The following is a 13,212-nucleotide window of genomic DNA, read 5'->3' as shown; positions in this document are numbered from 1 at the left end:
TTTCCTAGCAGTAACTACAAAAGTTAGTATAGAAAGAAAAGATGAGAAATTGAAAATGTTGATGGGGAAACAACAAAACTGTCAACCTAGAATCATGTACACAATGGAAATCTCTTTCTAAAATTAATAAAAAATTTTAATCTAACAAAAACTGAGATAATTCATTGATAGCAGGTAGGTGCTACCAGGAAGGTTAAAGTAAGGTATCCAAGAAGAAGCAAAATCATATCGGATAGAAACTCAAAGCTACGTAAAGAAATACAGAGCATAAGAAATTATGTTAATGATCTACATTTAAAAGTTATTTTAAATCGCTCTAAAATATATGAGTCTTAGGAAAAGATACCAATGAATAGCATTTATAGAGTCTGTAAAAGTAAAGTGTACAACAGTAGCATCATGGATAAGAAAGACTTAGATGTTTACCCTTTTAGGTCTATAAAAAATCACTAATAAGCTACTTGGGAGGCTGAGGCAGGAGAATTGCTTGAATCTGGGAGGCAGAGGTTGCAATGAGCCGAGGTCGCGCCACTGCACTCCAGCCTGGCGCCTGATGATGGAGTAAGAACTGTCTCAAAAAAAAAAAAAATCAATAATTTACTAATAAATATATTGTAAACTGCTAGAAAACTATCACAATTTTTAAGACTTAAGAAGTCAATAGAGCATATAAAATAAATGGAATCGTGAAAACAATCCAACTCAAAAAAAATGTGAATGAAAGAAATGAGAAATACTTAAAGCAAGTAAAGATGAAGTATGAAGATGGTAAACTTAATTCAGCAGAATCAGTAGTAACATTAACTCCACCCATATGTTCATTAACCAGAAGTACTCTAGACACAAAATTAGAAGATGTAGTGTGCCAGACTCAACAGAAAAGCAAACAAAACTCTGTGCTATCTAAAAATATCTTTTCTATTATAAAGACATAAGTTAAATATAAAAGGCTCACAAAATTTTATGCAGTAAAAATTGAAAGAGCTCTAGAGAGGCTGTATGAACATAAAACAAAATAGACTTTAAAAGAAAAACTATCACTCACTGATACCACCTTAATTTTTCTGTAGGGATCCAAACTCTCCTTTTCTTTGTCTGTCTCTTCCTTTGCATGCAATGTATTTTGGGAAGCATTCATGGACAGTCATCAAGACACCTGCTGATTTTTTTCTGAATAGGTACCAGTAAGCCAGTGACTCAGCTGTGGGATTTTGTTAGAATTATTGGGAAAAAAGAGCTTCTTCTTTATAAGGCTAATCCTCTGGGCAGGTAGAAACTGCATAAAACAGCTCGTAGCTCTCTTTGGTGAAAAGAGAGAGTCTGCTTGAGAGTTTAGTCATCCAAAAGAAAAGGATAGCAGAGAGCTGGAGAATGGCAAAATTTTTAACACCTGTATCCTCTCTCAACTAATCTATGTCCAGATTTTTAAGTTATGTAAACAATAAATTCCCACTTCTGCTAAGCCACTTAAAAATGTTATTCTGCCACACCCGACCAAAGATGACAAATACACCTACTTATAAATATTCTTTTAATAAACATTCTCTTTATTAATTGCATAAAGTGCTAGTTTCTTGAAGTGGATTTCAAGAAATTTTAGCCATATATATGTGTATGTATGTATAGATAGATACATAACCACACACACATATATGGGTGTGTGTGTATATAAAGATAAAGCTCTAGATATATACATACAGTTTTAAATTAACACACATATATATCTATACACACACGGTTTTAAATTAACTTGTTTTATATGTCTTTCAGCTGGACTTCTCTTTCTCCATTAGACAACACATTCTCAGCCTCATTTTCAAGTCTCCAAACATGCCATAGATTTTTACTTTTCCATGTAATTGTTTATGTGATTTTCTTTACTGCATCTTTTCTTTTCTATTTGGTACTTGTCAAAATACCTAATGCTCATTTCAAGTTATTCTTCTCTTCCCCTTTTTGTACTTGGTACATAGAACAGTACCTGGAAGAAAATACTCACAGAGTGAAGGTATTTTTTCAGTGAAGACCTTTTGAAGTTTTCTGACCTTGTGTTACCAGCATTTTATTTGAATGCAGATGTAAATCTATCATAGTACATATCAGACTTATTAAACTCATTTATAATTTTCTTTCTCAATCACTAGATATATTTTTGCTTGTTTTCAATTTATTGTACCATCAATATGCATAGAATATTATAGTAGTTGTTTGATTAGTTGCTTTGAGCTGGTTAAATCAAATTAGATAATAAATATAATCAAATTTTTCATATAGTAACCTACCATTTCAAAAGCCAAAATATGTTTCTTTGAGGCATTCTCATGATGTAGAAAAACATCTTACATCATTTCATTTTGTGTTTAATCAATTCCCGAGTGGAACTGTTTAATTGCTCATATATCTTTTACCACTAGAGATTTGAATAGCAGAGTTTGAATTCTTGGGATCTGAGGTGAGATCAAAAAGCGGATCACAAAAACCTCAAAGCAAAATATAAAAAGCCTGTTTCTCCTAAGGAACCACAGCCTTCTTAAGAAAGGCACAAACTTCTTCTATGAACACAGAATGCTTGCCCCAAATGGATTATACCAAATGTCACAATGCCACAGAGGCCATTTATTAAGAGTTTGCCATGACAAGATGGTTTGCACTATCTCTGGACATTAGCGGTAGATGAAAGAATTGAAGAAATTAAGAGTGAAGGTCATGTTTAGAGTTTAGCAACTGGCTTGATGGCGGTGCAATATGATGCAGAAAACAATCACATTAAGGAATTGAGAAGGTAAATGATTGGTTTAATTAAATATAATGAAAAATAACTGAAAAAGGACGCATGCCTAGTTGTATCAGGATGCCTATGTGGTTTTAGAATGAATTTTATTAATTTTCATACTTTTATCTCTTTTTTAAAAATATTCTTTCTTTTTTTAAAATTTTGCCAGTGTCCAGGCTATTATTAACATTTCTTTTGTCATTCTGTTACACCTCCAGAAAACCAGATAATGGAGCCAGAGAACGGCACTGTGAAGACTGAGTTCTTTCTCCTGGGATTCAGTGACCATCTGGAACTTCAGAGTCTCCTTTTTGCAGTGTTTTTCTTCATCTACTCTGTTACTCTGATGGGGAACCTTGGAATGATTTTATTAATCACAATTAGTTCCCACTTGCACACTCCTATGTACTTTTTCCTCTGCATGCTGTCCTTCATAGATGCATGTTACTCTTCTGTCATTGCCCCCAAATTACTTGTGAACTTGGTTTCTGACAAGAAGACCATTTCTTACAACGGCTGTGTCGCACAGTTATATTTTTTCTGCTCTTTGGTTGACACGGAATCTTTCCTCTTGGCTGTCATGGCTTATGACCGGTACATAGCAATCTGCAACCCACTGCTGTATATGGTGATTATGTCCAAGAAGGTTTGTTGCCAGCTTGCAATTGGAGCATTTTTGGGGGGCGCTATAAGCTCAGTTATTCACACCATGAACACTTTCCATCTGTCATTCTGCTCCAAAGACATTAACCATTTCTTTTGTGATATCTCCCCACTCTTCTCTCTGTCCTGCACTGACACTTACATACATGACATCGTTCTGGTTGTCTCTGCCAGTTTTGTGGAAGCGGTCTGTCTTTTAACAGTTCTCCTCTCTTATGTCTTCATTATGGCAGCTATTCTTAGAACAGGTTCTGTGGAGGGAAGAAGAAAAGGGTTCTCCACTTGTGCTTCCCACCTGACTGTGGTCGTTATTTATCATGGTACCTTGATATTCATTTATTTGCGTCCCAGCACCAGCCATTCACTGGATATTGACAAAGTGACCTCTGTGTTCTATACTTTGATCATACCTATGTTGAACCCTCTAATTTACAGTCTAAGGAATAAAGACGTCAAAAATGCTTTTAGAAAAGTGATTGGAAGAAAATTGCTTTCTTAAGATGAAACTGGGCCTGACAACTTTTCAAAAAATACCCAGTCTCTGACTTTTGGTTCTAACTGTTGGAAAATTCAATTTAATATAAATGCTTTCCAAATCTGTGGGTAATGATCCTCAACCACAGAATAGGGCCACAGCCTAGCTTTAGAGATTGGCCCTCTCATATCACTTATATTATGTCTATTGTTTTAAAGTTGAAATTTCTACTATTTATTTTCAGGGAAGATTTACCTTACACTTAATTTCCTGTATCTCATAGTCTTACTCCTTTTCTCTTTTCACCACAAACTTTTGAGGCAACCATGTGGGAAGGGCTCCTTTCCAAAACTCAAACTGGCCTAGGTACTGGGAGAAGTGCACACTGAAGTGGAGCCACAGAAGTTCGTGACATTTGCAGTGAGGAGGAGCCTAGTCCCTCCTCTTCCTGAATGGAACCTGGAAATTCAATCTGTGAAGCGGGAAGCCTACACTAGCGGGAATTCTGGCCTTGCTGTAGAGTTCCTGTTCTCTCTTCTATTCTTTTTGCAAAATAAATTCCATTATTAGCACCCTTCAAATCATCTGCGAGCCTAATTTGTGGCCATATCATAAGGACCCAGCTCTTAGCTGAACTAAGGAAAAAGTCCCTTAACATTTATGGTGCACAACGTGGAGGCTTGATAAGCAGTGAGTGAAATGGGGACTCAAAAACTCTCACTGTCATCTCTAAGCCTTTTTATGCTTGGACTTCTGAGGGAAGGGGAAACTGTGCCCTCACCTCCATCGCTCCTGAAAAAACCAGGTGTCAGGAAAGACAATTTTGAAACTGAAGTTTGATTATTACAAGATATTTTCAAGTGTAATGACTTTTTTAAAGACAATTTTCAAACATTGACTAAATTAAAACGTTTCATGAAAGTTTTTCTCTGGAATATGTTGAGTCTGAAATCTCTTGATTGGCAAGCAAACAGTTAAAATTTCTGAGGTAAGCTGTAGGAAGTAGAAAGGTTCTTCTTCAAAGTTTCCTTTCTTGTTAAAGAATAATAATAGTAATAATAATACTAAATGTTAAAAATAATAGTCTCTTTTAAAGACTAACTTTCTTCACAGCCTTCTTGCTTTTTACTAGTGACCCTTTCTTAAGGCCTATCCTATGTAGCTGTTAGACATGCTCATAGCCACATAGTAAATTCTATGCCCTTGTACTTTAACCAAGATATCTGTGCTAGATGTGCTCACAGGCATGTCCCAGCTCATAGCCTATGCTCCTTCCTAATTTAGACTTCCTTTGTGTTCTCCATTGCTTTTATCTGTTTAGAAAAGTTTTAAGTTATTAGCCAATCGTTTTAGTTTTAGATTGTGAAACCTAGCTCCAGCCAACAGAGAGAGAGCAGACACAGCAGTAAGGATGACCCCAAATGCGTAAAAGATGAATATGTCTGCTTTTCCTTTGTTCACTGTACTCTCTTAGCAAGATAGCTAACAAAAGCACTCTTTCTGCAGCAAGTAAAGATTGTTTTGCTGAGAGATCCTTTGTCTCAGTGCCGATTTTTCTTTGTGACATCAAGCATCTGTTTCCAAAAAAAGCTATTCTCTGAGAGCCAGGGATGAGAACCAGAGCCTTCAGATGGTGGGTGAGAAGTTAGTTGGCCACTGGAGTATGATCTAGAGGGAAGTTATGGCTGGAAAGCGTGAAAACAGTGTTAAACTCAAAGGTGAGGATGAATGCTGGGATAGAGGATAAACTAGAGAGTAAAGCCTCTGACAGTGAAAGCGTTTGCTGTGTTGTAAATCTAGAGCACAGTTTCATTCACTGCAGTGGGATGTATTTTTAAAACAAGAAGGAATTTGTTTATACAGAACACTTTTGAGGTAGGACTCCGGCTAATGGGTGCTTTGGTGAAGACTGGAATAGCATTCTGAAATTAATAAGAACCACGTGCTTTACTGAATAGGAAATTTTTTAAGTGCATGGGTTCATCACAAGGAATAGATATTGATTTTTTTGTATCTACATGTGGCATGTCAGCCACAGCCCTTGGGATAAAGTTTCACAGTATAACATAAAATGAGGTACTCTGGGATTAATTAACTGACTTCTTGGGATTGTGGGGCCTGGGACTTAAATCAATAGTATAGTTTCAGTCTTCTGACCTAAACATGGGAATGGTGCAGCCAGCACTGGTTGCCATGAAGAAACCTCTACTCAGCTCTAACCAGATCAGAAACAAAGAAGTCCTAAGGTGGCTGGGAAGCCAGCTAGAAACATGACGTGAGACTAGGATTTGTAACTGTAGTGTGACCAACTAGGTGAGCAGGCTGTAAAAGGATAGAAGAAGATGGAGTCTGCAGAGTATTTCATAACATGATGCTGTGAACAATACCATCCTTTCTTTCAGCATTAGGAGGTTAGTACCTGAGAGTGGGCTCAGTATTTTCTTAAAGAGTCCCTTGACCAATATTAAGGAGATAGATAGATAGATAGATAGATAGACAGATAGATAGATGGATAGATAGATAGATGGATATCCTTGATATATATATCTAATCCCTGAGATAAGAGAGTTTATGTGTGTGTGTGTATACACACATATATACACATAAATACATATATATGTGTATATATATATATATATATATACATATACACACATATATACATGTAAGACATAATGTACTCCTATATTTATAGATAACGATATGTAGCTTTAATTTTGTTATACACATATTAAACCCATGTTAAAGAAATGAGGAAACTGAGATTAACAATGTAAAATGAGTATTTTAGGTGTTTTTGTTTTGTTTTGAGACAGATTCTCACTCTTTTGCCCGGGCTGGAGTGCAGTGGCGTAATCTCAGCTCACTGCAACCTTGACCCCCCAGGCTCAAGCCTGCAGCCTCAACCTCCCAGTTTCAAGCAATCCTCCCACCTCAGCTTCCTGAGTAGTTGGGACCACAGACGCATGCCACCACACTCAGATAATTTTTTGTTTAATTTTTTTGTAGAGATGGGGTTTTGCCATGTTGCCCAGGCTGGTCTTGAACTCACAAGCTCAAGTGAGTTTCCTGCCTTGGCCTCCCAAAGCGCTGGGTACAGGCCTGAGCCACTGTACCTGCCTCAACTATTTTTCTTGTCTAGCACTATCGACTAACTGTGCTAACTTTCAGTATTTTGAGTTCATTCTATTAGTACTGAGGAGGAATTTTCAATGGCCTGAATTCCTATCCTTCTTTAGAAGTTGTGTCTGGAGGGTATGCTAACATATAAATTAATTTATTATCATAAAAACTTATGACAGTCACTTCTTAAGAATAAGTTATTTTAATTATTCTAAAATAATGCTAGGAATGACCATAGCTAATAGATACTAAATCACTTGTTTCAGTTATCAGTTGGCTAATTCTTTTGTGTTTGTGAAGACAGGCTCTGACTATTTTGCTCAGGTTGGTCTCAAACTCCTGAGCTCAAGTGATCTGCCTGCCTCAGCCTCCCAAAGTGCTGGAAGTGACCATGGGCCACCATGCCTGGCCAAAGTGTGTTTAGTTTTTTATAGATATGAATATAATTAATATGTTTTTTAAAAAACTACATTGAGTCAGGAAATGGTTTGGGAAGTGATGGAGAGATCCTGATAAGTAATATATTCTATGAACAATCAATATGCTATTTAAAATTATAGAGGAAAATAAATATTTAAGAGAGAGTAAAATATTCTTGTTTTAAAATTCTGTTCAGTTAGTAATGCAAAACAAATATTCTGCTAAAACTTTTATGTTTTTAATTAATTGTTTCACTCCTATGATGCTTTGCAGCATATAACAATCAGTGTAATTTATAACTAAAATGATATATACAATTATAGAAGGCCTAAACAAAACCCTATATAATTCATTACCTTGTCCTCCTAGTACCAGAGAAGTGTGCCTTTATGTGTTTCCTTTATGACAACACTTTAAAATAAAATGAATAATCCTTAGAATAAAAAATCGGGTTATGTTTTTCATAACTTGGTTAATTCCTAAATGATTTCAGTAAGACAAATATATGCAATTAATTAATTTATTGAAACATATTGTAGGATTAGCTAACAGCCAATCACTTAGAGATGACCACTACTAATTTTTTGTTTAGAATAGGATTCCAGTTTATTTCATGAATACACAAAGCAGCAATATAAATTATTATAAATGATACACTAATGTAAACATGACTTGTCATTTGTGGGTTTTTTTCCATTGAACATACTTTACAACTTCACCCAAATCAATTGGACCTTCCATTTTTGAAATTTTAGTTCACATGAACCATTAACAGAATATAATGGTACAAACTCATCAAGGGAGATTGAGGCTCCTTTTCCAGTGGCCTTTGGAGAAAGTACAGATCTTTCGTTCCATTTGTGCAGTCCTATAGGTTGCCAATAGCGCCATGCCTGTTCTCCAGAGTAAGGGTAGGGAGGAAGTCTGGAGGCTGGTGCTGTGACTATGAGAGAATAATTTAATATTAAAATAAAAATCTGGGATTGGTGATCCTGGGGATGTCTGCTGATATAATGAGGAATAGAGGATTTGAGAAAAATTGTTCAGTATATCAAAGATGATCTCTGTTTGTGATAACTTAATTCAAACCTAGGTCAAAAGACAAGAGGCACAGATGGATTTTATCCAAGGTGAACATACTAGAATGAAATGGAAGGGACTTCTTTTTCTGGTAAATGTACAAAGCCTCCTTTTTGCATAAACTTTCAAGGAACATTGATTTGTGTATTGAATAACTGTTTATAAATGGGATCCTGCAGCCAAGCATTAAAAATAACAACGTAGAAATAATGGTGAACAAGGCAGGAAAGCACATTACCTTTATGGAATTTTATGTCTAGGGCAAGACACTTCTTATTTGGGCAAGAGATTTCTTATTTGCTTTTATATATTTATTTACTGCTTATTTACTTATAAGTATATGCAGGACACTTATAGGATGATACTCGTACATAGGAAGAGCACGAACCAGGCTAAGTTTGATTCTCTAAAACTCCCTTTGGATGAGCAACATTTTTGTATGTAATAGGAAATTTAGGGAGGGTCTGTTGAATTGGTGTGGGAAAATGGTTCATTAGAACCCACAACAGTTCACTGGGGCATGTTCATGAAGAGAGTGGGGAAATATAAAAGGACCTTCTCTGCTAAACAACAAAAAAAGTCTATTTCTACTCCTCCTTGGTTTAGAGGGAAGACTAAGAGCAATAATTCTTCCCCCCGTACACACAATTTAAGCACAATGGTAAGTAATTAAAAATACCTTGAAGGCCGTATGGATGACACTACAGAAACCTATGTCGAAGTACATGAACTTTAAGTCTCAGAAGTTTATTATTTGTGAATGCAAATCACAGTGTCATACAGAACATAATTTAGTGCTTATCGCTTTCTTCAGAGCATCTTTCACATCCCTATTCCTTAAGCTGTAGATCAGTGGATTTAACATAGGTATGACAACCGTGTAGAAAACAGAAGCCATTTTGTCTGTTTCCATTGAGTAACTTGAACTGGGTCGGAAATACATGAACAGGAGTGTGCCGTGAAATACAGCCACAGCCATCAAGTGGGAGGTGCAGGTAGAGAAGGCTTTAAGTCTGCCCTCAGCTGAGCTCATTTTAAGGATCATCATTATAATGTAGCTGTAGGAGAGGAAGACAGTGACAATGCTGCACCCCACAACACAGCCAATGAATGTGAACATCACTATCTCATTGATGAATGTGTCTGAGTTAGAGAGGGCTAGCAAGGGTGGGATGTCACAGAAAAAGTGATTGATGACATTAGAATTGCAGAATGACAACCTGAATGTGGAGCAGGTGTGGACTGCAGAATCCACCAAGCCTACAAAGTAGGCCACAGCCACTAGCTGGGTGCAGAGCCTCCTGGACATAGTGATCGTATAAAGAAGTGGATTGCAAATGGCAACATAACGGTCATAGGCCATGACAGCCAACATGAGACATTCCACATCTGCAAAGGCTCCAAATAAATACATCTGAACGACACATAAATTATACGGAATCCGCTTTTGGTCAGTTAAGAAATCAGCCAGCATCTTGGGAGAGACAGTGGAAGAGTAGCAGACATCACAGAAAGACAAGTTGCTCAGGAAATAATACATGGGTGTGTGAAGTGTGAGATCCATCTTGATCAGTAGGATCATCCCTAGATTGGCAATCACAGTTATGCCATAAATCAGGAAGAAAAGCACAAAGAGCCCCTGCTGCACATCCTGTGCACCTGAAAGTCCTAAGAATACAAAGTCAGTAAACACAGTGCAGTTCTCAGGGGTCTTCATTCCGATCTGGAAATCCCTGACTGTGAAAGAAGAAAATGGAAGTGAAGGGTTAACATTATCTTACTATGCTAATAGTCACACTGATGGTCTTTTTTTAGTAAAAAAAAAAATAAAGATATAAACAATCTACTGGAAAATATCCAATTTAATGTAAATCAACAAAATCAGCACCATAATATCTCTTATATTTCTGTGGCACTGTACAGAGACTGTATTACACTTTCATCCAAATTAAATCATGCTAATTCATGAAAACCTATGCATTATTTATTTATGGTGATTTTGCTACTTCTCTTTTATAGACTAGGAAATTGATGTCCTCAGAGTTCAAGGTAATCGTTCTTATAATTAGTTCGACCAGATAACCCACATCTTATGACAAGATTATTGTTGCTGCTTTTGCTTTCATTTTTGTAGAAATGTTGTGATATCTCATCATAGACAAGCACAGTCAAGCGATAAGTGCGGGTAATGAATATATCCCATTATGTTTCTCTCGTCATCTAAAAATGTAGAGCAGGCAGAACAATGACAGGTTCTTACATGTAACATTCCTCCACTTCCCAATGACCCCCCAGGTCCTATCCAGCATTAATAACCAAGCCTGCATCTCATTGTCACTGGGATGGAGACAGTCTGTGGTTCACAAATCACTGGAGTAAGAAGGGTGAGGGTGGCATGAGAAGCGAGTAGAAGGGTCTCCATAATCAGTAAGCTAAAATGGACAGACAGGAATCTGCCAAGGCTAACTACGCCTTGGTCTGAAGCTGCTGTGGCTCACAGGAGAATATAAAGAACATTTTGAAGCTAATTGCAAGGATGCTGCAGCACTGGTGATAGAGATGTAAGAAAGAGGCTATGGTTTACTATATGGGTCCCTCCTTCCTGATCAAGTGGAATCCACATTATCCATTCACCAATAGACCAGACTTTCAAGAACATTCATATGTCCACAGTCCCATAACCTCAGACAAATTCATTCCTGAGATGTGTTCCCCATCCCAATTAAGAAGAAGTTGTAACAAATTTTTGTTTGTTTGTTTTCATTGATTCTTCTCTTCTACACCTCTGAAACTGCTAGACTTCAGTTAAAAATAATTAGCTGTCTTTGGGGGGCCAATTTTGTTATTGATCCCATTGTTATATTTCCCCTAAACAAATTATATCTTGTGTAATATCATACATGTCTCCCTCTGCTCTGTGAGAGAGAAGAAAAGTAGACCTGAAGGTAGATGAAAAACAGAAAAAGGATGACGTCTGAATAATGGTCTAGTGATCAACATGCAGGTCTCTAAAATTTCAGTATAAACTTATTAAAAAGCTGCCTTTGTAGACTTATCTTTAAAAATAATAATTTTCTTTTTAATATAACATTCAAATATATATGTAAGCACAGATATTAAAAATACTAATAATGTCTGAACATATTTATTGCCCATGCTAACATTTTATTCCATTCCTTGCCATCTGTGTGTTCATATTTAAAAATAATAATTAAAGTGATTAATATAATGTTCACATTGTTTAGTTTTATATGATACTTTTAGTGGAAAATAATAAAAGAACTAAATAAATATACAAAGTAAACCAGAAAATAACAAAAAGTTAGTACCTGATCCAGAACTGCTGATTTCTTTACTGGAGCCAGCCCTCTCTTCATAAGGGTTCAGTATTGTTTCCTGACCTACCTAGATTATATAAGTAGCTCTGCTATGACTCTTGGGTGTTGGATACTTCGTCTCTCAGGAATAAGTGGCAAGTTTAAGAATTAGGTTTAACGGTTAATCTTTTATACAGGTAGGGTAATGATTGAGAAAAAAATACAGACCATTTAAGATATTACTTTTTTTTCTGTCTAGCTTATGTTCAATATATTTAATTAGCAAAAGTAAAATGACTCTAGTCAACCAGTGTTGATTATTTCCAGTCCAGCAATCTCTACACAGGCATTTTCTTTTAATTGCGCATTATACAAAACAAATACTCCCCCTATAAACACACTTAAACATACATACAACACTTCTCCTTCAACACACTGAAAAATAAAGATTTTAGTAAAAAGAACAAAAGTAGGAATAATCACATTGCGTGAAGGTAACCAGGTTCTGTTGTCTATGCTATTAGATTTCTGCTTTTTAAACAAAATGATGTCAGAATAACACATTTTATATAGAAATAAATAATATGATTAGAGAAAATGTATTCACTTCTATTTATATATATTAATTTATTTGACCTATACTCTACTAATGGCCATTTCATTTATATACAATTTTTCATATCACAAGAAGTCTCTTACGCATACATAATTTATCATATCCAAGTGTTTCATTAAAATAAGTTTTTAAAAATGGCCTGTAAGGATAAAAGATTTGATCTTAAATAAAGATAATTTTTTCCTTCTTACCAAGTCAGGTGTTTTATAATTATCTAATTATCACCACGTATTCTCATATATTTCACATACTGTCACATATGTCCCGAGTCGTCTCAAACAACCTCATTATGTGATGCAGAATCTGAAGCCCACAGCTGATAAGTTAACTTATAGTCTTATAGACATTGTTTGATTGAATCCATAGAAAATGCTCACAATAAATTTTTTAATGAAGTTCAATAAAACAGATTTCTCTTAAAAGATAATTTTTAAAATACTCCTATAGAATGTTGTAATGTGTTTATGCTAAAGCGATGTTTGAAAATTCACAAAATTAGTGGCCCATAGACTCTCAGAGATCACTCATGTCACTTCTCAACCAGGACAGGAGGATTTCAGCAGTGACTGAAGATAGAAGGAAGAAATAAGGTTTGCTAATGGGGAGTAATTTGTCTTGCTTATATCAACTAGGCACTTGATCATTATTAATATTGGTGCTAATAGAAAGTGATGTGGTAGGTCATTGCATTATAAAGTTGCAGGAAACAAGTAGAAAATAAAGAAATCGGTGCCCCTTAAAGTTG

General features: G+C 35.8%; 2 protein-coding genes across 2 annotated transcripts; one reads left to right on the top strand and one right to left on the bottom strand.

Annotated features, from left to right (window-relative positions):
- Positions 1 to 3,002: 3,002 nt before the first annotated feature.
- Positions 3,003 to 4,767, top strand: LOC108295172 (olfactory receptor 5I1-like). The gene has a single exon (XM_017517213.1). It carries the CDS (start codon positions 3,003 to 3,005, stop codon positions 3,933 to 3,935), a length of 933 nt encoding a protein of 310 aa, XP_017372702.1. The 3' UTR covers positions 3,936 to 4,767.
- Positions 4,768 to 8,139: 3,372 nt separating this feature from the next.
- Positions 8,140 to 11,929, bottom strand: LOC108295148 (olfactory receptor 5W2-like). Its single transcript, XM_017517191.2, has 2 exons — positions 11,864 to 11,929; positions 8,140 to 10,267 (listed from the first exon to the last, which is right to left on the bottom strand). The coding sequence occupies exon 2, from the start codon at positions 10,249 to 10,251 to the stop codon at positions 9,310 to 9,312; it is 942 nt and encodes a 313-aa protein (XP_017372680.1). The 5' UTR covers positions 10,252 to 10,267; positions 11,864 to 11,929; the 3' UTR covers positions 8,140 to 9,309.
- Between the last annotated feature and the right edge of the window lie 1,283 nt (positions 11,930 to 13,212).

The sequence above is a fragment of the Cebus imitator genome, unplaced genomic scaffold, assembly GCF_001604975.1.
Source record: "Cebus imitator isolate Cc_AM_T3 unplaced genomic scaffold, Cebus_imitator-1.0 Scaffold622, whole genome shotgun sequence".
Lineage (NCBI taxonomy): Eukaryota > Metazoa > Chordata > Mammalia > Primates > Cebidae > Cebus > Cebus imitator.
The sequence above is the reverse complement of the archived record's forward strand: the minus strand, read 5'-3'. Positions and strand labels throughout refer to the sequence as shown.

Coding starts and splice junctions, on each gene's coding strand:
- LOC108295172 (XM_017517213.1), top strand. CDS start 3,003: ATGGAGCCAGAGAACGGCACTGTGAAGACTGAGTTCTTTCTCCTGGGA.
- LOC108295148 (XM_017517191.2), bottom strand. CDS start 10,251: ATGAAGACCCCTGAGAACTGCACTGTGTTTACTGACTTTGTATTCTTA.